Below are 24,274 nucleotides of genomic sequence, written 5' to 3'. Positions count from 1 at the left end.
GGGCTTTTGGCATTCGGTCTGGCGAATATCGAGCGGAGATTCGAAAGCGCATCAATTGCGATAATAGCGCAATTTATATCTCGGGCGATCTTCCCTTATCGTCGCTGCACGGACCCGCCCAGCCTTCCGGGATACTTCCGCTCCGCGGAAAAGTGATATTATATCGCGCGCGTCCGTCACCGTGCGACCGCAAAATGATTATAAATCACGCTCCGAAGTTCGCCGAGAAAGATTCAAGGAGGGGTGGGGGCGAAAAAAAGGGTGGCGAAAGAAGAATTAATTGTATGCTCGCGAGGTTCCGCTACGCGTGCATGTACCGGGGGAACGCCAGTCGATTTTCATCCGGCGGAAATGGCGGGGCTTCCACTCCCCGCGACGGGGTAATACCGTTACATCAAAGACCCGGCGGCGGCGCGAAACTTTTAAGTCACTTTTGATGTAAAGCCGACTGCGCCGCCGCCGCTACGCAAACTACTTTCCGCCGCCGAAGTACTACTATTTTCCACGGCGCTCCTTAAACAAATTCCCGGCCATCAACGGAGAACCGCTGACTCTCGGCGCGGAAAACTCTCGCAGGATCACGCGCGGCATGTTGTTATCTCGCCATTTTGCACGAACGTTACGGCCAACTTGCAACTTATTGTTAAAAAAACAAAATACGTAAATCGGGGGAAATATTCATAATTGCTCTTTAAAAAAAATTATCGATATGTATTCTTTGATATTTAACAATTTTATACATGCCTTACATCTTGAAGAATCTTTTAATGTTTCACTCTGCAAGGTTTTTAGGAAACAAAACATTCGAATAAAATATCGAGAGATTGTTAATTAGATACTAAAATTCAAGAACAATAAGAACCGGTTGTTCCAACTTCTTGGTAAACTTACCTACCAGATAAGCATGTGTCTATCTTCATTTCTTTTCTTAAATAAATAAAGACGAACATATATTTACCTGATAGGTAAATTTACCAAGAAGTTGGAACAATCGACCCTAAGAGAACAATTAATTACTCCAAAATATTTTTCCAAATCTTTTGGTTTCGCGTGAAATAACAGTGAAATTTAGAACGCCGAAGACTCGAGGATGCACGAAGACACCTCCATCGTCAAATCACTCTCCCCCTTCTATCTCCAGGAACACCGGGAGCGATGTCCCACAGCGAGTAGCAGACGACCTACATGACGGCGGCACGCGAGCCATACGTTTCAGGGTTAGCGGGTTAATCCCCAAAGGTGATTGATCTGACCCGGCCACGGAAGGTCTGACCCGGCCGCGAAGGTGCGAAAAAAGGGATAAAAGGAGGAACAAACGCATGTTGTGCGCGCGGCGGAACTCTGCGATGAAAAACTGCACGTCGAAAAATGCACGCAGGCATCAAAGTTTAAGATTTCGTTTCAACGAAGACTCCCACCATACGCATCAAGTTATTAGAAAACAGGGGTTAGTATATCATGTTACCATTTCTATATACATGCACGCGATAATTTGATAGCAATTGCAATGTTATAGATATTTAATAACTTAATATCGCCGATTCGAAAATGTTTGATATTATCAATCGCGTCCCCGATTATGTAACAGCGTATGAAACCCTAAACATATCATTAACCCGTTTCTATTCCCGTATAAAATAAATTAATCAGCATCGCGGGGAAAAAAAAGAAAAAGGCGGGCAAGGGCGGGGCAAAAGCTCACAATGCTAACGAGCTGGCAATTCGATCCTGCAACAAGACCCCAAGGGACTAACACGAAGTTCCCCCCTTCTTCACCCCCCGTCTCACCCCGGTTCTTTGTGCATCGGCCTTCTTTCTACCCGCGAGCCAAACCCGTCCGTTTCCATCTCTCTTTTCGGGACGCTCCCGGTACACTCCATTTAATTCACTCACCGTGAAGAGCTTTCAGGTACGCCTTGCCTGCGTTGATCAGCTGCCTTGCGCCAGGATTGAACTTATCCAAGATGTTCTGGAAAAACAAAAGGGAAAAAGGCATCTCTCATAAACTGCGTTGACCTTATATAATTGTAAGTGGAAGTATGCCGGAACTTAAAAGCATAAAAATTTTTTTATCTTTTTTTTTTGCGTGAATTATTAGTCCAGCTTAAATTAATTATAATTGGGTGTTCTACGTAGAATCTAAGATGATGGGCAGACATGTTTTACAGAATGCATGTAAATAAGACCGAGAAAGAACTCCACAATCGATTCTAAAATTCCTTCCGATTGTCTGCGTTGTTGTCTCTGACTGTCAGACTTTAATTCAACATCATATAAACAAACCGTAATTCAACTTCACAACTCTCAACCACTATCGCTTTAACTTCTACTTTACGTAAATAAATCGCTTGCGAGATACTTGCTTCGGTAAGCAGCCACTGTCTCGTTTTCGAAATGTTAATTGCGGAAGTTAGAGACACCTCGGCTATACAATACCAGCTAAAAGTTATCGAAATTTAAAAACTTGCGACTTCTTTGGTTCGTTCTTTTTTCCTGATAGATGACAAAAATTTAATAATCTCATCGCTCATTTACAATAACAACGACATGACTCAAAAATATAGTTTTTTAATTGTCTGAAGAAAAGTATTTTTAAAAATAAGAATTTAATAAAGTGAGTGTTAATAATGATACTTTTATGCCTCCCCCCCTTCTCTCTCTCTCTCTCTCTCTCTCTCTCTCTCTCTCTCTCTCTCTGTCTGTCCCTCTCTCGTAGGTTCAAATTTCAAATTGTTACATCAAAATTGCGTTTAAGAATAATATTACAAAATTTTATTAATTCACAATATTAAAAAAAAATTTTGGAGTTATATCGTTGTATACAACAATTGCTATAGCAAATGAACGATAATAACATACTATCGAATCCTAATTGAATGTCGATGCATAATAACGCGGTGGCCTCTTGTGTACGTACACAGTACACCGTTTGTATCCAAAACAAGCGCCGATTGTCGTGCCTTTGTCCTTTTACGAAATATTGTGTGGACACCCATGTACCTATTTCAGGAATGTACGATTATAATTTAATTAGAATTAAATTTATTTTTCATTTTTAGAAGCTTTCTTTTCGCTAAATAATATTGCCGTAAGAATTTTCTGTTTCAAAAGATGTATGACTTACTTTAATTAGACAGTTAAATGTTTCGTTTCTGAAGGCTCTTTGTTCAATAAGTGTAATATCGTTTTAAGAATTTTCTATAAAAAAAAATAATACACTAAAACTACAGCAGTAGTTTCTCTCAAAATCCCAGTTATGTACGCAATTACAAAATTATAAATATGGGCAATAAAAAAGTATTAATTATTAATCGTAATAAATAATTATTTATAAGACTTAATGTAAGAAAACTGAGAAATAAATTTTTTTAAATAATTACTTTGATGAATCTTACAATTCTCTTGTCTTACAATTCTCTTGTCTCGCATTCTCTTGTCTTAATGCTCTCGTCAACGCTGCGCAATAGAAATGCTTTGCTCTTAACGATAGGAAACACTAAGTTGTGTTAGGGAATGCCTGAATTATTTGCCGACAGATAATTGAGGATAATAGCGTAAATTGATGGCGGGAAATGCAGTTAGACCTGATATGCTCGGCTTCATCAACCCAAGAATTGTATAGACTTTATTACGATGGTAAATGCAGAAATTGTTTAACAGTAAACGACCGGTAACATAAATTGGCTATTAAACTTGAGCGGATGCAGGTTCACGAAACTCGGTTACGCCGAATTCAATAATTCGGAGAATCGAGGCTTATAACACAAAGATGTGTAAGAATGAAGAATTATTAAAATTTCTATTTACTTAGCACAGCTGATAATTTTTTAATTCAAAAATCTCTGTAAATTCCAAAGTGTAGCACTGAAAAAAGAATATTATCATACCTAAAAAGCATGGTTGGGAAAGTTACTTTGTAAAAGTAATTAGTTACAGTTTTTTCATTAAAAAAGTAACTAATTACAGTTACAAGTTATCGATTTTGAAAAATAACTAGTTACAGCTACTAAAAAAATAACGAGTCGTTACTTTTCAGTTACTTCTTTCTTAAATTGATAAATGTATTTTTCTTTTAAATATACATTATTTTAAATATAAAAAATAAGAATTTTGCGCTTTATACTTTAGTAACTGTTGTATATTACATGTGCTTAATTTTGTGCTTTAACAAGTTATTTTATGTACACTAAATGAGAACTTTGTAAAATCTAAATCATATATTACTGTTATCAGAATTAAATGAAATATAACAATACATTGGCTGTCATACATTGATTTATATATTTGTTTTATGCTAAACATATATTCCACAGATGCAGAATTCGGAATGTCTGTGTTATATTTAATAAAAAGTTTCTTAATTGCAGTGTAATTAATTATTTAGCATATTACTACTGCAATTATTTAATTTTAAAAATCGATACAATTTCTCTTGTAGAAACTTTTTCCTCGACTTTTTCCGGTTGCTGATTAAACATTTTAGTTCCAAAAAAAGTAACTATTAAAGTATCAAAATAGTTGTTAGTTATTAGTTACCCAAAAAATGTAACTGTGTTAAGTATACAGTTACAGATGGAGAAAAGTAACAAAGTTAAGTTATTAGTTACCAAAAAAAAGTAACTGTAACTGTAACTTCGTTTCAAGTAACTCGTTAGTTCCGAACCCTGCTAAAAAGGCATGTAATGAAACCTTTCTTCGCGATGCTGATTGGTTCTCTTGCTTAACGTTCTTTGTATTGCTAAAGTAATGCCCGTATTCATAGTCAGGTCTTATACTTAAGGACCCCTTAGATTCATCTTTAGATACTTTGTAGCCAATGAAATAACCCGTAGAGCATCTAAAGATAAACTTAAGGAGGCCTTAAATATAAGGTTTGAATACGAGTATAAATGTCAGCCGTTTGACAACTAAGCATTCCGATGTATCGTGATTAACTATTAATGTAATAGCTTGATAGTTGTAACATTTTTATGAATAATTAAGAAAAATAATTTAGAAGATTAATTAAACATATTAAGATTTAAGTGAGCGTTAAAGTTGCATGTAGATGATAAAAATATTTCGCAAATGTCTCTCTTTTTTATATCTTTTCTTTTTTTTTATTGAAATAATGTTTAAAGTGTTGCAATATCTAGAATTTAGAAGATATATTAAAAAATTAATTAACCGAATATTAAAGTATAAATAAATGAAATTTTTTGTCTTACTTGTAACAATCCCGAAATCTTTGTTAATTGAGTTAAAATCGAAAATGCCTTTTTCGCAAAAGTATCTATTGAAGTATCTCTTGAATTGCTAAGCATTTAAAAATTAAAACAAAATTATAGGTAATAATATTATTACCTCCCCACACACAGATCTTCAATTTCACGCGCGTGTTCTAATCTTGAACAGCACACGCAACATTCCAGAAACGTAAAATCCCCAAAATCTCGGTTAAGTCAACCCCGAGAGTTAAGATCAATGTTTTCTCGAAACGTGCAAGAGCGCCCGGAGGGATCGTCCGTCGATCCCCTCCCTGGGGCGGTTTCCGTCGTACCGCCGCGGCGTCACGGGCGAGCGTCGGGGCGTCGTACCGGAAGCGGGATCTGGTTTGGGGGTTTCCTTTCCTTTCGGCGGTCGCGTCGCCGTCGAAGTTAACGTGGCACTCACGAGGCGTAACTCCCGCTGATGCGGTTTACGATATATCGATCCTGGTATGTAAGAGCGTGACGGCTAAATTAAACTCGGCTCACCCCCGACCTTCACGTTGCTCCAGGGGCTCACGGGACAGGTGGCGGGGAAACGGGGAAGGGGGAATATGAGGGAAGGCCGTCGCGTCAGGTGCGTCGGAAGGTAACGACGCCATCGTTGATTCGATAGCGTGCCAATTATCTCCTGCTTTGCCGCCGCTCGCTTGAATAATCCGCGAGCTCCCCGGTGTTGCCTTCCTCCTCGGCCTACCCGCGGGTTTCATTAACGGTTCGCGAAAACAATTTGCCGAGTAATTTGCGCGAGCATCTCCGCACTTCGATCCGCACGTCCGGCAGCGCCTTATAATTTAATCGCATCTTGACCCCTCTCCCCCCCACCCACCCTCCTCTTTGCTCGAGCAAAAATTCAGATGCCTAAAATTTTGAACTGTGACTGAATATCGAGAGTCCTTCTCTGTGTGGGATTTTTTATTTATTTATTCAAATACCAGACGGCAAATAAATGCAAGCAATAAATAAAAATTGTTATTTAAGAATTCGCAACAATAAAAAATTGTTGGAATCTTTAAATAACGCACAACGCTCGGTTCGGAGGTCGTAGCCCCCGAAAAGGAGGCTCTCGACATTTTTCGTGGCACGCCGCATTCTTACGTAACATCCACGACGGACGTCGGAACGCCGCGGGGCAAAATCGCCGTTGCCGTGAAAGAATGTGTATACAGCGGGTGAACGAACGATACAGGGAATCGACCCGCGCCACCCGCCCGCCGCGCGATGACGATATCACGGGCGCGGAGAGCACGTACTTACGGAGATTGGTAAGGCAGGCCCATTAAGACGCGTGTCGCGACTCCGGCGATGTGTTACGTAACGCGGACAAGCGTTACGCCGGAATCTGCCGTAATTTTCTTCGGAGCCCGCGCTTCTTTCCAAATCCCCACACACGAATCATGAGGGCACCACGGGAATTTTTACACATCGATAGAAAAATGTGTTGTATTTGTGACTATAATCGCGTAATAAAATAATTGTGATCAAGAATATCATTTTTATAGTAATTATTACTATAAAATGTTTACAATAATATTTATAATAATAACCATATGCTAGATTTTAAATGCTACATTGTATAATTTGTAGTACAATTTTTCCATAGTTGGCATCGCCATAAGCATATGGTTGTCATTGTTATTAATATTATAGTAATAATTACGATAATTTAAAATATTAATACAGTAAAAAAATATCAAAAGATACACTGAGAGACAAAAATAGTTGCATTAACCATAATTTATAGTTATTTTTAGCCGTAACAATATTTTTATAATTAAATTAAGAATATAAATTATAGTTAACTTAACACTATATTATTGTTACAATAGCTATAACATTCGTTCATACAACCATATGTATGGTTAAACGTGCCATAATTGTGATTTATGTATGATAGAATATGTATGGTAGAAATTATTATAATTTATAGTAACCTTTTTAGTTTATAGTAAAATTTGCTACCCTGTTTGGCACAACTATACATATATGGTTATTTACACTGACATTATAGCAATAATAACTATAAAAATGATATTTGCAACTATAATAATTTTATTATATAATTATAGTTGCAAATACTAGACACTTTTCTCTCAGTGTAAAAATGATAAAAATAAAATGAACGTTTTCCATTATAATCGTTTTAATTATTTGCTTACTATTTACATGATAGTAATAACTATAATTTGCATAGTTGGAACAACTATTGAATTACAGTTAAAATATGATGCCATTTTTATCTCACAGTGTCGATTATGTCCTTTCTTCTCTTTACTCGTAAGAACCTTTTACCCCTTTACCCTTATAGTTTTTATCGCCTTATCGAGTTATTTGCGCTATCACAACTGCCATTTCATCCGCGTTATTTGCGCGGATCGTTCGCGCTATTTACTTTATTTACGTCGTTCACTCGCCGTGCACGTCGGCGATCGATTCATTTATATTTCGCCTAACCCGCTGGGCGAATTTATGGCAATCGCCATTCATTATTTTATCGCGAAAATTCCCGACTCTCGAGCGCGGCTTATGACTCCAAGTGCGCGGCCATAAATCGCGACGGCTCGATCTGCTTTTTCGAGATTTACGGCAAAGTAAAAAGTGTCGTCGACGCGGGGACCGAAGGTCCGCGCGCGCTCCGCCGTGATCGATAAGGCCGCGGTAAATTTAGTCGGCCGATTCCGTTACAGTCCGCATAACTGGGCACAGCGAGCGAAATGGACGCCGGCCCTCCTCCTTTCTAACATCTCTTATTGGCAGCCGGCCACTCCGAGGAGAGTAGCAATGAGAAAAGAGACAGAAAAAGAGAGAGAAAGAGAGAGAGAGAGAGGACGCAGGGAAGCCGGAGATAAAGTCCAAGCCGATGAATGTCGACTAACGGGATAGCGTTGCATGAATTTCGCGTGTGTGTAGCCGCGGCGCGAACATCCGCGTGGATGGCGGAGTCTCCGTCCTGATGCCCCGCACGACGAACGGACGGACGGACGGACGGACGGCCACTCCTACCCGCTCGGCAAAAATCCATTTTTCGCGTGCGCAAAATGTATCGTGGAGCGCGGCGCTTTCCGCTTCGCCGATCGATGTGGATCCAATCGATTTTTCTCGGGCGCCTTTCGAGCAAACACGAGGATCAACGAGGGGGCCGTCCTCTCTCATCAATGGCCCCATGGATTCCAAAGCGCGGCGAATCCTTATAATTACGAGTAACAAACACGCGGTTTGCGCCGCGAGCGGCAATTATGCGATTGACTCGAGTGCGGTTAATCAATCGGCCCGGGAAGAAGAATAATCGGTCGCGGCGGGTTAATGGCCATTTATTTCGACTGCCATTCAGAATGGACGAACGAAACAGAGAGAAAGAGAGAGGGGGTTTGATCTCGCCGGACGACCCGGTGACCTCCTGAGCGTAGATTTACCGGTGGACGGTCTCGCCCGAGGATCCTCTCGAAGGAGCGAATCCTGCGGTCGTAATTCACCGCGGTTACCGTTAAACCAGAGGGAAGGAACCCGACCACGAGTGAGCTGAGAGCGAGCGAGAGAGAGAGAGAGAGAGGATGACGTTGCACCGCAGTGAACGTACAAAAATGCGGGAGAGTGAAAATGGCCGCAGCGCCTCTCAACCGCGGTGATTCGTTCGGCGACATAATATAGCGGACCGTCGCGATCCCGCGGAGTGTTGTATATGCAGGAGAGCCGTAAAAGACGTGTCGCGGCTACCGTGAGCTGCATGACGCATGTCCAAACGCGCTCACGTTGGTATAAACGATAATGGGACCTCGCATCGCGAGAGTCATCGCGGAAATTGCCCGGCTGGATCCCCTAGACAATTCTAAAGGGAAGAACAAAAAAGAAAGGAAGAACGATCGCGCATCTCTGCGAGCCGAGGCAAATTCAACCAGGTGCTCGCTGTTACGTTCCCGCACCGTTAAACGGAACGGAAGGCTCTGCACTCCGATGCCGAAAACGTCCTTTTTCGCAATTCCCGCACGCGAGGTAATTACACACATCTGTCCTGGAACTGCCGTGCCGGCCGCGCCCCGCGAGCCGACGGCCAAGTATCGCATATTTATAGACTCGTAAATCGGGAGAAAAGGGAGCGGCGAGAAGAGAGGGGGGGAGGGGCAAAAATCGGGTTACGAGGCCTAGATCAATATAATCAATTTTAATTAAGTGGCTTACGTAGGAAGAAAAACCATATATCGAGCAGAGTTTCTAATAAAGGAAAACCTGAAAAAAGAGGCCGAGAGATAGAGAGAGAGAGAGAGAGAGAAAGAGAAGGAAGCCGCGCGTGTATTCACCTGGAACGACCTATAGGAGGTGGAAGCGATAGCAGCCGATATACCGTTAGCACCAAGGAAACCGACGTGTCAAACCGGTCGAATTTTTGGCGCGCGCGCGCGCGCGCGGTTGCACGTAAGCGCGCGGCCTGTGCCGTTTCGCAATCTTATGCAAATCCCGTACGCGTATGCGGCATGTATACATACGTATACGTATGCACGGAGGTGCAACGAAGGTCAATGCGCCCGTTTCTCGAATCGGCATCTCTCGCGAATTATTTTTCTTTTTTTTTTTCTCCTCTTCTCCAGCGCGGGAAAGCGGCGCGGGGATGTCCCGTCACGCGCGGACACGTCCCCCTTTTTCAACCTGCAATTACACATATCTTTCCTCCCAAAGGCAACTGCGTGTTTACTCCGGCGCTCCGAGCTGACTCGTCTCATTATTCCGGTACGTAAACACGTCAAGGTACAGTTGCCGAAAAATGAGCGGTTTTGCGACATATTTTTATACCCCGTGCATTTAAATCGTGGCAGAATAAAGTACACTGAGAAAAAAATTTGTAATATTTGCCTAGTAAAATAATTATAGCCAGGAATATCATTTCTGTAGTAATTATTACTATAATATTGGTTAACCATATGGTTATAGTGAATCCTTATAGTGATTATCTAACTTACTATATTAAAATTTCCGTTCTGGCAACTATATTATAAGATGTGTAAATCAATATTATGATCATGAGAATTTTAATATAGAACTATATAGAAATATGGTCGCGTCCAAAAATGACTATAAATTATAATGATATTATGGTTATTGCAATTATTTTTTCTCTCGTTGTGCTATTACTAACATTATAGTCGTACTAACTATAAAAATGGAGCTCTGAACGATAATTACTTTACCACGCGATTACAGTCACGAATACCAAACGCCACACATTTTTCTTGGTGCATTGATAGAAGAAAATGTGACATTTGCGACTATAATTGCACAGTAAAGTAATCATAATCAGGAATATCGTTTCAATGATTTTTTCTCTCGGTGTATTAAATATCCCGCAAATTATTGATTTGTTTGTAACTCGACTTCAATATCATTATGTGTAGAATAATTAACAGAATTATATTACGTAATTTTATTACGAAAGGAAAATAAAAGTCTTTCATTCGGATTATATCATGAATTTTTCTCTTCTTATAACTTCAAAGATGTTCAAGATGATAGTAGTTTTGTTGTCTCTCATTCTCTATAGATAATATGATTATAATTCATTTATATGTAAATGAAAATGTGTGTAAAAATGAAGCAATACGATTATATGGAAAATTCGCGAGTTCATTCTTTCCAGCAGAGCATGTCCGAGAATTTTTCTTCCGCCATTAAGAATATAATCCCAGATTGCATTTTGCCGACGGTAAAAGTTTTACAAAGCCAAAGTTTTAATGTAACAGACAATTACAGCCTGCGTAATTCTGTTTTTCCTTTTCCTGCAAAATTTTCTTGCCATTCTCTGATATTTTCCGCCGGGGTAGCTGGCATCTCGCTAAAACCCGAGACCTTCGCGAGTCGCGAGGGCATCAATCAACCGAAATGAAACTTTCGCCGGAGCCGAGATTGGGACCTGAACCCCGGGGTAAAACAGATGTAATCCTTACGTATTCACGTCCGCCACGGCGGACCCTTAATTACTCATTAAGAACGTCATCCGCAAGCAGCGCCTTTATAGCTGCACATACGTTACCGACAGGCGACGCCATTTAATCGTTTCGTTGCGGGACGAAACGAAAGCTCTCCCCCCCTCCCCCCTCTCTCTCTCTCTCTCTCTCTCGCCACTCTCTGCATCTTCATCTCCCCCACGGGCCCTGACAAATTAGAGACATTCGCGGGCTCTAATGAGTTTCGGTCCTAATTAAGCTCGGAGACTCCGGCGAGCGTCAATACGTAAAGTTAACTGAAACGCCATGCGCGAATAATCCGGGCGCGAGCGCGATAACGCGTAATTATCATTAATTGCCTCTTCCGCGAGTAATCGCCGCGTAACTAAGAGGGAAGGGGAGGGGGAGAGGATCCGAAGAATTTTTCACGACGCGAGGCGCGGCCTTTGTTCCGACGACTCCACGGGGGGGAAAAACTGCTGCGGATTATGTTGTATTTGCGGGACTGAGGAGGCGACTGATCCCACGTAAGCCGCCTTCCGCGCTTAGGGGAAGGAATTCTTTCGGCGATATTAGCTCCTTGAGAACGGATGCTGCTTAAGAATCTCTCGGGGAGAGCTTTGATTTCGAAACTTTGAATTTTCACGCGCGTTTTCGCGCGTAAACCATGAGAGAGAGAGAGGTCGGACGCGGCGAAAATTCAAGCGGGAAACTCCGAGCGGGCCACTTGGAGCGAATCGAGCGGAAAGTTTCCACCCCTCCCTGGTTCGTTCGCCGACAATGGACGGAAGAAACAGAGAAAAGAAACAGGAAGTCCTCGAAAAAAAAAAAAGTCCGGTGGAGATTTACGCGAGCAGCGGGAGAGTTGCTCGGAGGAAAAGCCTCGAAGATCGGGAAATTGAGTTTCCCGGGGAGATCTTACTCCCCCCCCACCCCCCGTCGTTCCCCTTCACCCTCCCCTTCCTTTCGCGCCGAAACTCCGGGCGCTCATTTATTTATCTGCTCTGTAAAGGATGCGCGGGCACGTATACGCGATCGAAATGAAATTTTTAATAAATAAATAGCGCGCACCCTCCTCTTTCCCTCCCCCCAGAAGTTCACGGAGATAAATGCGTGCATCGGCAACGACGTGCCTGGTTTTCCCGATGAGATGGCCTGAAAATTGCATCATCCCCCGACGCCCGGAGCATCCCCAACGAGAGTCGAGATTGTAGTACCCACGAATTTAACGACTACCGCCGGTCGTGCAAACTTCACAAGTATCAAAAAGTTTGCGCATTCGCGGAAGTTTCGCGGGGGCCGTTTCGCGTTCGCGGGGGCTATAAAAATTCGAAATCTGACGTGCAAGTTACCGCGAGGCGAGACGAGGGTAAAGACTCTGAAAGAGACCTGTTTACGGTTCCGAAACGGAGATCAACGCCGCGAACCCGCGAAATTTCAAGAAGAATTTAAATACTTGAATTTAGAATAGGATTCTGTAAATGTGGAAAAAATACAAGAAATTAAGTGTACCTTCTTCACAACCAGTAGAGGAAGGCCACGTGGTATGCTAATTTCGTTTTTGGACAGTATTTCTTAAACAAAAGCTAGAAGTAAAACCTTAAAAACATATAAATGTAAATTAGAAAGTGTCGCCTATCAAATAATGTAGCTTTTTTTTTTTAATACTGTTTTGTATTTTAAAATAATTAATGTCTTTGCAATATAAATAAATATTCGAGGATTTTAACCCTAAAATTGGCATAGTAGACTGCATTTTTCTTTAACAGTCATTTATACACGGAGAGAATTTTCTCTTAAAAATTACCCTGAAAATCGTGGTAATTGTGAGACAACGTAAACCTTGAAGAATTTTACCATACTTTTAACAGAATTTACTAGAATTTAGTAAAATTTTAATAAAACTAGGCAAAGTTTTGAGTAAATTTTGTTAGAAATATAGTAAAATATTTAAAAAATTTTTCAAAATTTTATTAAAATTTTAGTAAATTTTGTCAATAGTATAGTAAAATTCTTCAAGGTTTACGTTGTCCCACAATTACCACGATTTTCAGGATAATTTTTAAGAGAAAATTCTTTCCGTGTACAAAATATTAACAAATCAATATAAATTTCTAAAAGCCTTTCACTTCGATACCAAACATTTTTTCGTCGATTATGCAGCTATAAAGATTATTCGTTTTATGTAGAAAAAAAAACACTATATGAATGTATGAACTATAGTCTCTGTTTCTTTAATTATCTAAGCAGATCATGTCTGTCAGTATTAATACAGTACGGTTGTTTGGTTTCCGAGAAATAAAGAAGTGTCATTTTAGGAGACGTGTGCCAATATTGGCGACCCTCCTCTAAAGGAATTTCGGGTGAAATTGAAAGACTGGAGGGATTCGATAAAACAAGACTCAGGGAGTTCACTTGCTCCGCCGCCGATTCGGGGTTAAAACCCCAGGATCGTAAAAACGGATCCTCGAAATTGCACACGTTCGCAGAGAAGAAGACTCGAGAAATCCACGAGGATACCCCGGATACCCGAGGCTTCGCGATCCCGTGGCTCGCCGATGTGATGTGCTCCGAGAGCAAATAGAAAGGCGCACGGTAATTTTCCCGCTCGCGGGTGCTCATGCACCGCGTTGCACCGGGACCGGTTGTGCAACTGCCGTGCACGGCCGCGGCGCGATACACGTATGTAATGGTACGTACGTACGCCATTGCGTTGCAGAAGGTCGTAGGTGGGTCCCAGGTGGGTCAGTCGACCAACTGGTTTCCAGCGGCTTCGCGGAAACTACCTGGAAGACCACGTGCTTTCCCGGCAGAATAAGCGCTACGCAATCAGCAGCTTTCCTCCTCACCGCGGGCTAGGGCCATTATGGCGGAACGAGATATTCGAATCTCTCTCTCTCTCTCTCTCTTATTTAATAAATTCTTATAATCCTATTCTCATCGCGCTTTCCGAGGGGTATTTTCGAGTTTCGAGGCTGCAACTCAGTTAAGACGTCGAGCGGAAAAAAGTTTCGGGAATTATTTATCGTCCGTCGAAATGAATCGAATTAATTGTCGGTATAAAGTGAGCGCGTCCTTAAACAGTTCATGTCGTTGTAAATGCAAACTTCGGACGGTTGAAAATGCGGAAGAAAAACTATTCGACTTGTCGAAGAGCAATTGTAAGGAGCGGAATGCGAAAGATCGCGCCGAACGACGAGAAAGTCGCTTTCGCTCGGCCACTCCGGAGGAGATCGGCCACTTCTCTCGTGGTGAGTCGCGATTAAAACGGGGCCCGATCCAGGGCCGTACTTTCTACGATGTAACACGATCCTGCCATCTCATACCGATTACACCTGGCAAAAAAATCACAAATACGCAATTTTCAGAGGATTGAACGGGTTTATAATTTCCTTGATTCGCACGTTCATTGTCTAGTTTTCTACATAGAAATCTCAAAAGTTAATTTTGGACATACAAAAACAAAAAATTTTTTTAATTTAATGTTACGAACTTTTTAAGCTTTTATTACATTTATTAAAATTAAATCTAACAGTTTGAAATTTGAAACTGTAAAGATCGTTCAGATTGTAAGATTTACATCAATTTTTACAAATGTGTTAATATGTACGCTTTATAAATAAACATATATAAAATTCTTTTTATTAAACATTATAATTTTGTTTATTTTTTTTTTTGTAAAAACACTATGATTTATACAAAATTTTATTTACGATTCTAAACTTGGTTGTTCATTAATAAATTTTTCACAGAATAACTAAACTCTGGATCTTAAAGTATTGATTCAAAAAATTAAATTTGTGCCATTATTTTTCCAATACATTTTTATTGGCGCATTTCCTTCCATCAATACTGTTTATTTGTACATTTTAATTTATTAAAATAATTTTCAATTCAGAAAATCGACGTCAAACGTTTTATTATCTTCAAATGTGCATAAATTTGTATTTTTTTTTTTTCAGGATTTGTTCATCGGTTTGAAAATAAGTACATTGTTAAGAATCTATGACGCGTACACATTTAAAAACGTTACCGATATTTAAAAAGTTCCAAAGTCATTGAAGAAAGTTCTTAATGATCTCGAGAGAGCTCTCACGATCCCTTAATGAGCTAGCTCTTGACGACCCCCCCCCCCCTCCCCCGTTCGCGGGCTCTAAATACCTATCTGTAATAAACGCTGGCATTTCTCCGATAAGCCGTCGACAGCTGCTGACGACGATTCCCGAATGTAAAAGAATTCTCAGGCAATGTAAATGCCTTTTTCTAAGACCGCTCGGGAGATCGCTTCGGGAGAGCAATCGGAATGCCTCCTCGGTCGTCCTGGCTGAAACGGGCCGCGCGGCCGAGACAAGCCGGAGGAGCAATATCGCCGGATTGGAAACACCGGTGTGTTTGCCATCGCGAGCGATGTCGGTTATGTCCGATTTGTTGCGGGGTGAACGATCTCGTTACAGCTTTATGCGCGATCACAAACCGCCGCGGCCTCGGCGAGGGGGGGGCGAGGGAGGGAGGGGAAGGTACCGCCGCGCCGGCCGGCCGGCCAGCCGCGTGAAAGCAACCGCGGGCGTCTTTAATTATTAACTTTCTACGTGTCATTATCGCAGAAAAGCCGGCATCGGATTGCGAAACACGTAGCACGCGTTCGCGTTGTACACCGCAATAACGCGTCCCGTTCCCGCGCGGGGGGGGGGGGGGGGGGAAACACCTCGTAATAACCGCGCGTTACTCTATACTTAACTGTTCTGCACTTGTGACGGCGATACGCACAGTTTGTCTCTCGTATCGCTCGTGTCGAGTTAAGTACAATGACTTTGAGGCCGATCGACCGAGAGAAGAGAGAGAGAGAGAGAGAGATGGAGAGAAATAGCGGGATAAATGATTCAAAATTCACTCTCTGGCTCGCGCTCCCAGTCACTTCGATTTACTCGATTAACCTTCCTCCGATCGTCCGTGAACAGTTACTCTTATGCCCGACCATTACGCTTTTTCCATCGAGATATGCGAGGTTTTATTGTATGCCGATTATCCGCCATTCCTCCTTTCACCGACTCTGCAGTTGCTACAGTTGTACAGTTGTGGAGTTCAGAATTTCCATGGGATCGAGCCAAAGGGAATGATTCATCGCGCCTCTTGAATGAAACTATTACGAAGTATTATGAAACGCATTTTTAAGCGATGCCTGTATACGAAGAAACGCGCAGAGGCTTCCTTGAACATAAGCGAATTCTACAAAATTATAACAATATAATATATAATCAATCCATCGCGCCATACGTCAATCGTTCATTACCATAGAAATAATAATCATTAATAATGATAACTTTATTAGCCTGCGAGCCGAAACGTTAATATTTAATCGACCCCGATATTATTTCGATAATATAATATTATTAATAATTCGCCGAGAATTATCCCGCCGCGTTTAAATATTATTAGCGGTCGCGCGGAGGTTAAGCATAATTTTCCGCAGCAAGGGAGGAGGTGAGGTACGCATATTTGCGCGTAATCCGTGTCGCTTTCCCGAAGACGGATCTCGCCGCCGTCCGTAAACAGGATGTTTTTTTAACTGTCAGGAAAAGGGGGATTCCCGCTCTCGTGACTGTCCCGGGCGATCGTTGATGTCGGATTTGTATTTCGCGTTTTCGCTTTCACCGCCTCCGCGGTCGGCTGCGAGGCCGCGCGTTTTCACTGCGGTGCATCAAAGCTGTTACGATCTTTTCACGCCGTCCGACAAAGAGCGATCATCGGGCATTCAAACTGAATTTCTCGCCCGGCGCATCCTCGAGAACGTATCTGCCGCGTTACAATGTGGTTGTTAAACGTTCAAACATTTTCCAGGTTTTAGCATTACGTTAATTAAACGTCTTTGTAAAATTTAAACATTTGTAATTCTCTCATTAGTTTAAAGGTTTAAAAAAAATTTTTTTTTTTTTGTTAATTTGAATGTTACGCAAAATTGCGTTTTGCAATATTTAATTACAAATTATACTAATAAAAATATCTAATAAATATTCGTGAAAAAATTAATTTGGCTTACCTAAAATTGCAGTGAAATATTTTAGTTTTTTTTACTATATTTATAGTAAATTTTACTAAACAGCATAATAAAATTCCTCGAGATCACACATTATTCCACAATTACCAGATTTTGAGGGTAAATTTTAAGAGAAAATTCTCTTCGTGTAGTTATATTTATAATTGCTTCCTATTTTGCTGCAGCTGGTTTCGAAGCCAAAATTCGGACATTCACAATCACAATTTTTTATTGTTACCTCGGAAAAAGGAATAAGCCTAAGAAGCCTGCCTTTTTGAGTTTTTCAAGTTAAGATCGGAAAAAGTTCTATATGTTTAACGGTTCGCACAGTTGAATGGGATTTTTCTCACTTTTAGCAAAATTATATTTTCACGTCGCGGAGGGAGGGAACGGTTGGGGATTGAGGGAGAGAAAAAAAAACGCGGCCCGTAACCGCGTTAAAAATTCGCGTCGGGAAATTTATGTTTTCACAAAGCGCGACCGCGCGAAGGATCTCGGCGGAAAAGTCGTAATTCCAGCATTTTTCCCTGCCGTTACTCGGCGCTTTTCCATTGGCCGGCCGCAAAATTACCGAATGCACACGAGGGGTGAAGGAGGAAGGAGGAGAGGGAGCAGGGGATGCGAGGGGAGAGGTGCGGGCACACGTGCGCTTCTGCAGGAATGGATGTTTTCCTGGCTTCAGGAATCCCGTATGAATATTTATGAGCGACCATCTCGACCTGGGCGCGGTGGATGGAATCTACATTCCTCCTCTCAGTTCCTCTCCCCCCTTCCCCCTCGTTCTTCCCCCACCTCTCTTTTTCATGCCCTCTCTCTCTCTCTGACACGCGTAACAAACTTCTTTCCCTTTCTCTCTCTCTCTCTCTCTCTCTCTCTCTCTCTCTCTCTCTCTCTCTCTCTCTCTCTCTCTCTCTCTCTCTCTCTCTCTCTCTCTCTTTCTCCCTCTCGCCGCAGTCTTGTCTCCGTCCAACTTGATCCGTCATAAAATCGTAGTATATTTCCCCGGCACAAGGGTATCCTTGAATCGAAGCATCCGGAGAAGGGGATGAGAGGGGCGACTCCGGAGATGAGAAAGAGAGAGAAAGAGAGAGAGAGAGAGAGAGAGAGAAAAACAAATAATTTGCATGATACACTGTCCACATCGCGTCGAATTTTAATTCGACAAACTTGACCTTCCGAGATTTTAATCTTTCATCAGATAAAAATTTAATTGGAGGGATATCGGTATCGCGGACTTTTTTTTTTTTTAATTTCTGGTATTTTTATCTCTGACAGAGAGGAAAGTAACGCAGGCTTCGTCGAGTCCGTCTTGTCGACAATTTGATATCGATGTTTCGCGTGAATCGCAAAAAAAACATAATTATAACTAATATTGCAATGTATTACTATCAGATTAATATGTAACAATAAGAATTAATACACATGTAAGTCGTGAAATATATATAAAATATAAATACTAATAAAAACAAATATAAGTAGATCAGGGTGGAACTCACATTTTTTCTAAAATAACAATAAAGCTCAAAATAAGAAATATCCTAAACTTAAAATCGTGTTATATTTTTTGATACAATAGTTTGTTATGTCCTCTAACAGATTTTATCTAGTGGCTTTTTGCCGAGCTATAATTTCATGTAGTCTTAACTTTCATTCAGTGGTACTTGTTTTTTTTTTATTTACAATGTGATTTTACATTTTTATGTAACTCATAATTATTTTATAATTTACGCGCGTGCTTGAATGTATTTTGCAGCTAAATATTAATTAGATAGTGGAAATTGCAGTGTTAGTCTCGGCCATACGTCTTTCTTCTATTTTTTTTTCTGTTTCCGTGCGATTAGGAAATTTATAGTTATTGGCCATTGTTCGTAAATTGTTAATCAACGGTTAAGTAACGTTCGAATAATGGGACGTGCGTGTGACGGATAACGGTGATTCCGCCGCAGCATCCGTGCGACGTTCTCCCGGGGAATCGATCCCGACACGTCACATCACGGGTTCCCGAAGCGCGTCACGGTTTTTATTGCAATATTTACATCCTGATTTCGTCAACGCGGGCGTTTTATCTCGCGTCCGATGCAAAACAGTGGGGGGGGGGGCGTGCGAGAGAGATCCGCGCCGCCGCGACCGGCGAAATATTTACCTTGCAATTCGGACATGTAATAACTCCGGATATTCCGCAGCCCGCGCCGACAGATGCACACCGCAGGGTTCAGTCCCCGTTTATGCAGTCCGCCCCTTGTTTGATTTCCACCGGAATATTTTACGGCAATGATGCGCCCTCCGCCTTCCACCGCCCCCCCCCCCCTCCGTCCGAGTTTTTCGATAAATCGAGCGTGCAACGAGCCGAAAAAATCGTTGCGCGTCCGTGTCAAATGCGCGCGAAGTGTTTAGAAAAGTCATTCAGGACTTAGAGGAAAAACGATGTTTCTGAACCAGACTGAGTAAGTAGAAAATTGTGTAGTCGTTCACATAAATCTATAGAAAAGACAGGCGGATTATCCGTACTATCAAAATAGAAAATTATGTCTGCGTCTGACGAGGAAATTTTTCAGACGATTCAGATATTCCTCATTTTCCACATGTTACACCGAAAGAAAGAAATACACGCGGTAACCATAATATCACTTATATATAATTTATAGTAATTTTTGAACGTAAGCATATCTTTATGTTATAGTTGTTCAACAATATGAATTATAAAGTCCTCATAATCATAATATTAATCTATGCAACTTGTGCTCTGGGTGCCATAACCAAGATTTTAATATAAATAAGCTGTACTATAAAACAATCATAAGCATCACTATAAGTATATAGTTACAAATATTATAGTAATAATTATTATAAAAATAATATTTTTTGCTATAATTATTTCACCATGCAGTTATAGTTGCAAATTGTTTCTCATACATCTTTTGTACATAACATTTATAAATATGTAAAACGTTTTTATTACTCATCATAAAACATTCATATTTTTATGAAAAACATACGCGTCCGAAAACAGAAAATCATACATTTAATTTGATTAAAAAAGTGCAACATTATAGCTGATTGATAGACAAGGGGGCTCTCAAAATATCATTTTATTCGAAGTTTTCACCCAAAGTTGAGCTTTTATCGTGTTTTATCAACGTTCAATTTGAAACGTGCTATTGATAATATATGAAAAATATCATGGTAATGACGTTAAAGTAATAATATTGAGAGGCATCAAAACGGCCGCGCAGCCGCGCCGGATGTCCCTTTTCCGGAATCGGTCGTATAACTTCGACATTTTTTTTTTTTGCAACGAGATCGAAAATTAAAGCGCAAGTAATTTCATAGTAAATTGCCGGATTCGGTCCTCGCGTGCAATATCGTGCAATTGCACAGGATTTATGGCGCTCTCGATGATCGATCGGCTATTTCTCTCTGTCGCCCTTTTTTTCCACGTTTTGTTTACGTCGACTCGAACGATTATGTACAACGACTCGTTGTCATAATATTTATCGTAAGTCAAAAGTTATCGTGTCTAACTGAGCCATAAATCGGACGGAGGGGGGGGAGGAAGAAATCGTAGAAAACCATCAAAATAAATCAAACTCGCGGAAGACATTTTGTAAAAACGGTTGTTACGGTCGATGAACCTCGTCGTTACCCACTTTGATTAATGCAAGAAATATTTAAATCACGCGCCCGATTACGTTAATGTATAATGCATGCTTCAAGGTGAACGACGGCCATTCCTTAATAAATCGCGATACTCCGAGAGCACCGTAAATTTCTCGAAATTAAAGAGTTATTTTCATAATAAAGCAAGAGAGCCACTTGACGTGTACATCGTCTAGTCTGCTTTACAGCTTGTCAGGTAATTTTACAAGCATTTTATAACGCGCAGTCGCAAGAGAGAGAGGCAAAAAAAAAAGAAAAATAATCTCCCTCCGCGTAAAAATCACAATAAAAACGTTTTCTAATCTTCATTACGATAAATCGTGCTCATTACGCGTTATAATATTATGTAAATTTATTATAATACGTTCGATTATTAATATAACGTAAATCTTATTTCACCTTTCGATCGCATTTTTCTTTTAAACGTTTCCTTCGCCGGTCATAAATCAGTCGGGAGAACCGAGAGACGCGAGGCACTTTATTAAAAAAAAAAAGAGGGGGAGGGGGGAGGAAGGGAAAAAAAGAGGAAAGGAAACGCAGATATCAGCGATCGCCGCTTATTGCGCCGAATAGCGCCATATTGCGACATGCTAATGAATTTTTTCCTCCGACGGCACAGGAGCGAGAGGAAAAAAAAAAGATTAATTCACCGCGGGTGCTTCCTCGCGGAGGGGAACTAGAAAAGAAGACAGAGGGTGAGAGTGCGAGAGATATATTAAAAATTAATCCTCTCAGCCGTTAAGGGTCCCCCAGGCTTGTGCGGGGGGGGGGGAGGAGGGAGAGCGACAAGTGGTCGTAATGAACGCTCTAATGAACATGCATAACGAGCGCGATCTCGTTAAGCCACGTGGACCGGCCGATCGTTAACACGTGTCCTCCTTTTTACCCAGTTACCTAGGACCCAGCGACAAAGGGACGGGGGGGGGGGGCAAGACGGGCGTTTCGAATCTCCCAATGCTGCTCGGAATCGAGATATATCGATTCGGAGATTCGCGGGAAGTCCCCTGGCGGGAAAACTCCCCGCGCACGGGAGGGGGAGGGAGTTTCCGAGTTTCTTCCTCCAGGCCGAACTTTTTCGCGCGAAGTTATAAACGGAGGGAAAGCGGAGAAAGAAACAATAATCGCGCGGCGATATCGCGGCCGCTCTAATGCACTTGGTCCTTAATGGCCGCGCCGCTAATTATTGCAAAAATCGACGCGAAATCGTTCGAGGAGTCCTAAAAAGGGCGCCGCGTACATCGTAAATACGAGAAGACGCTCTCGCGTGCGCTCTGTTTTACGTCGTGTTTTCCACGTTGAGAATTCGTGTAACTATCCGCCACGTACGCAGCAGCAGGTACGTCGCCTAAGGCGGATATGTATATTCCACGGCAAAATTAATCCATTATCGATTCTGCAAAATTAATTATGTATACACATGTTACATAGAATTTTACACATGTATACAACATGTATGTGTACGCATATTGGACCAAGGAATGCGCGGTCGGAGAGAACGACATTCTAGGCACACCCTTCGCACTCACGCACCCTCGAACCCCCGATGGCACGCGGCGCGTGGGGCGAAAGGGAAGAGGGGGAGGAAAGGGGGTGCGGATCGGAAGCCAATTAATATCCAGGCGGGGGAGGGGGCGCGCCGGGCTACACACCTGGCTGAATAACCCCGCTGAAACACAACCGCGCGCAGCGTGATATACTCGCGCTATGGGGCTCGCTTGTCAGCGGCGGGACCCCCATAAACTCACGGCCGCGCGATAACGGGGTTAACCGGCGGGGTTTACCTCGTTATTTCGATGCGATCTCACCAGGAGAGATTGTAACGAGGCGTCGCGCTCCGCCGCGCGATAATTATGCCGGACGTCCCGAGACCTGATTACGATGCCAATCTTCCGAACGGTCCTCCCGAAAGCGGCGGGGAAGAGAGGGAGGAATGCGGATTCGAGGGGGTAATTCATCATCGAGAGAAACGTCGAGAGATAGTTTGCGGTAACCGTAATATCGCTAAGTTTATATTTGTAATCATTTTCGAAACCTAATTATATTTCTATAGATTGAAAATTATATATATATAATTCACATAATCATAATATAATATCTATACCACTTATAGTATGGGTTGCCATAATTGAAATTTTAATATAGTAAGTTGTACCATAAAATAAGCATACACTATTATTATTACCAGTATTATAGTAATAATTATCATAAAAATGATATTCCTGGCTATAATTATTTTACTATTATAATCGCGAATATCACACATTTTTTCCTCGGTGCAGGCGAGGCTTTAATAAAATTTTGAGAAAATCGCTTCAAACGCTCTCGCGCGTTTTCGCGTAAACGGACGTAAAAGTACTTTCGTTCGCCGTAAAGCCGTAAAACAATAATCGTAAAGAATGGAGAATTACACTTATTTCAACTACTTTCTAGTGCGTTTTCCTCGTCAATCCGGGCATAACTGTTCAATAATCGAAAGTAAGTAATGCGCTCGATTGTCTTGCTCGGTCGAAAGTGGAAAAAACGTGTGAACTATTTCGAATGCGAATCGAATCGATTCGAGTCAGGTGAGATTCGATTCGACTTGGATTTGAATCTCTACGAATCCGAACTCTTTGAAAATTTCGAATCTAAGAGGTTCGAATACGAATCGCGTATATTGGCAGTCTTGTAAAATAATATTTAAAATTATTCTACGTATATTATTAGGAAAAATCTTATTGTCTCTATATATTCAATATAATAATGATAATGTTGTTATGCACCGGCGATTCGATTGACTATAAATTAAATTATTAAACAAAGAAAATTCGTCTCTAGCCCTCGAAGGGACTCTTTACTCACTTTGTAGATCTCGTCGACGAGCCTGGTGAGTTCCTCGGTCTCCATGATAAAAAAAAATCTTCCCGTCTTCACAAAATGCTCATATTTTCCTACGTCCTCCTGGGACCGGATCTCACGTGGCCGCCCCGCTTTCCTGTGTGCTCGATCGCGACGCACGTTCGATATTATCACGTTCTCCCGATCTGAAAGGGAAAAAAAAAGGAACGGTGTAAAGATTAGACGGTCACGTAATTCCGCGGATGCTCGTTAAAATACAAGCGTACGTGTACACGTCGATTTAATTAAATTTGTAACCGAGTGCAGCTGCTCGACTAAATTTTTCAACTTGATTAAATTTCTTCAGCTAAAGTATTTGCGTATTTAATTCAAATGCATGAAATACTTGAACTTTAATTCTGAGCTTTACTTTTACATTTAACTGAAATGCATAAATATTTGTAATTTAATCAAGTTGAAAAATTCACAGTCAAATTAACTGCTCTCTCTTTTGCAATGCACGGGTGTAAGTAGTGCAGCGAAAAACCGTTCTAACTGAAAAAAGTTTGTCAAAAAAATCGTATGGA

The 24,274-nt window shown here is 41.3% G+C and overlaps 1 protein-coding gene across 1 annotated transcript in view; it reads right to left on the bottom strand.

Annotated features, from left to right (window-relative positions):
- LOC105829243 overlaps nt 1-24,274 on the bottom strand; it is a 95,796-nt gene that overhangs the window by 63,507 nt on the left and 8,015 nt on the right. The window contains 2 exon segments of the mRNA XM_036286697.1: nt 1,894-1,969; nt 23,712-23,893. Coding sequence (XP_036142590.1) covers nt 1,894-1,969; nt 23,712-23,893 — 258 coding nt within the window.

The sequence above is a fragment of the Monomorium pharaonis genome, chromosome 5 (assembly GCF_013373865.1).
Source record: "Monomorium pharaonis isolate MP-MQ-018 chromosome 5, ASM1337386v2, whole genome shotgun sequence".
NCBI lineage: Eukaryota > Metazoa > Arthropoda > Insecta > Hymenoptera > Formicidae > Monomorium > Monomorium pharaonis.
The sequence above is the reverse complement of the archived record's forward strand: the minus strand, read 5'-3'. Positions and strand labels throughout refer to the sequence as shown.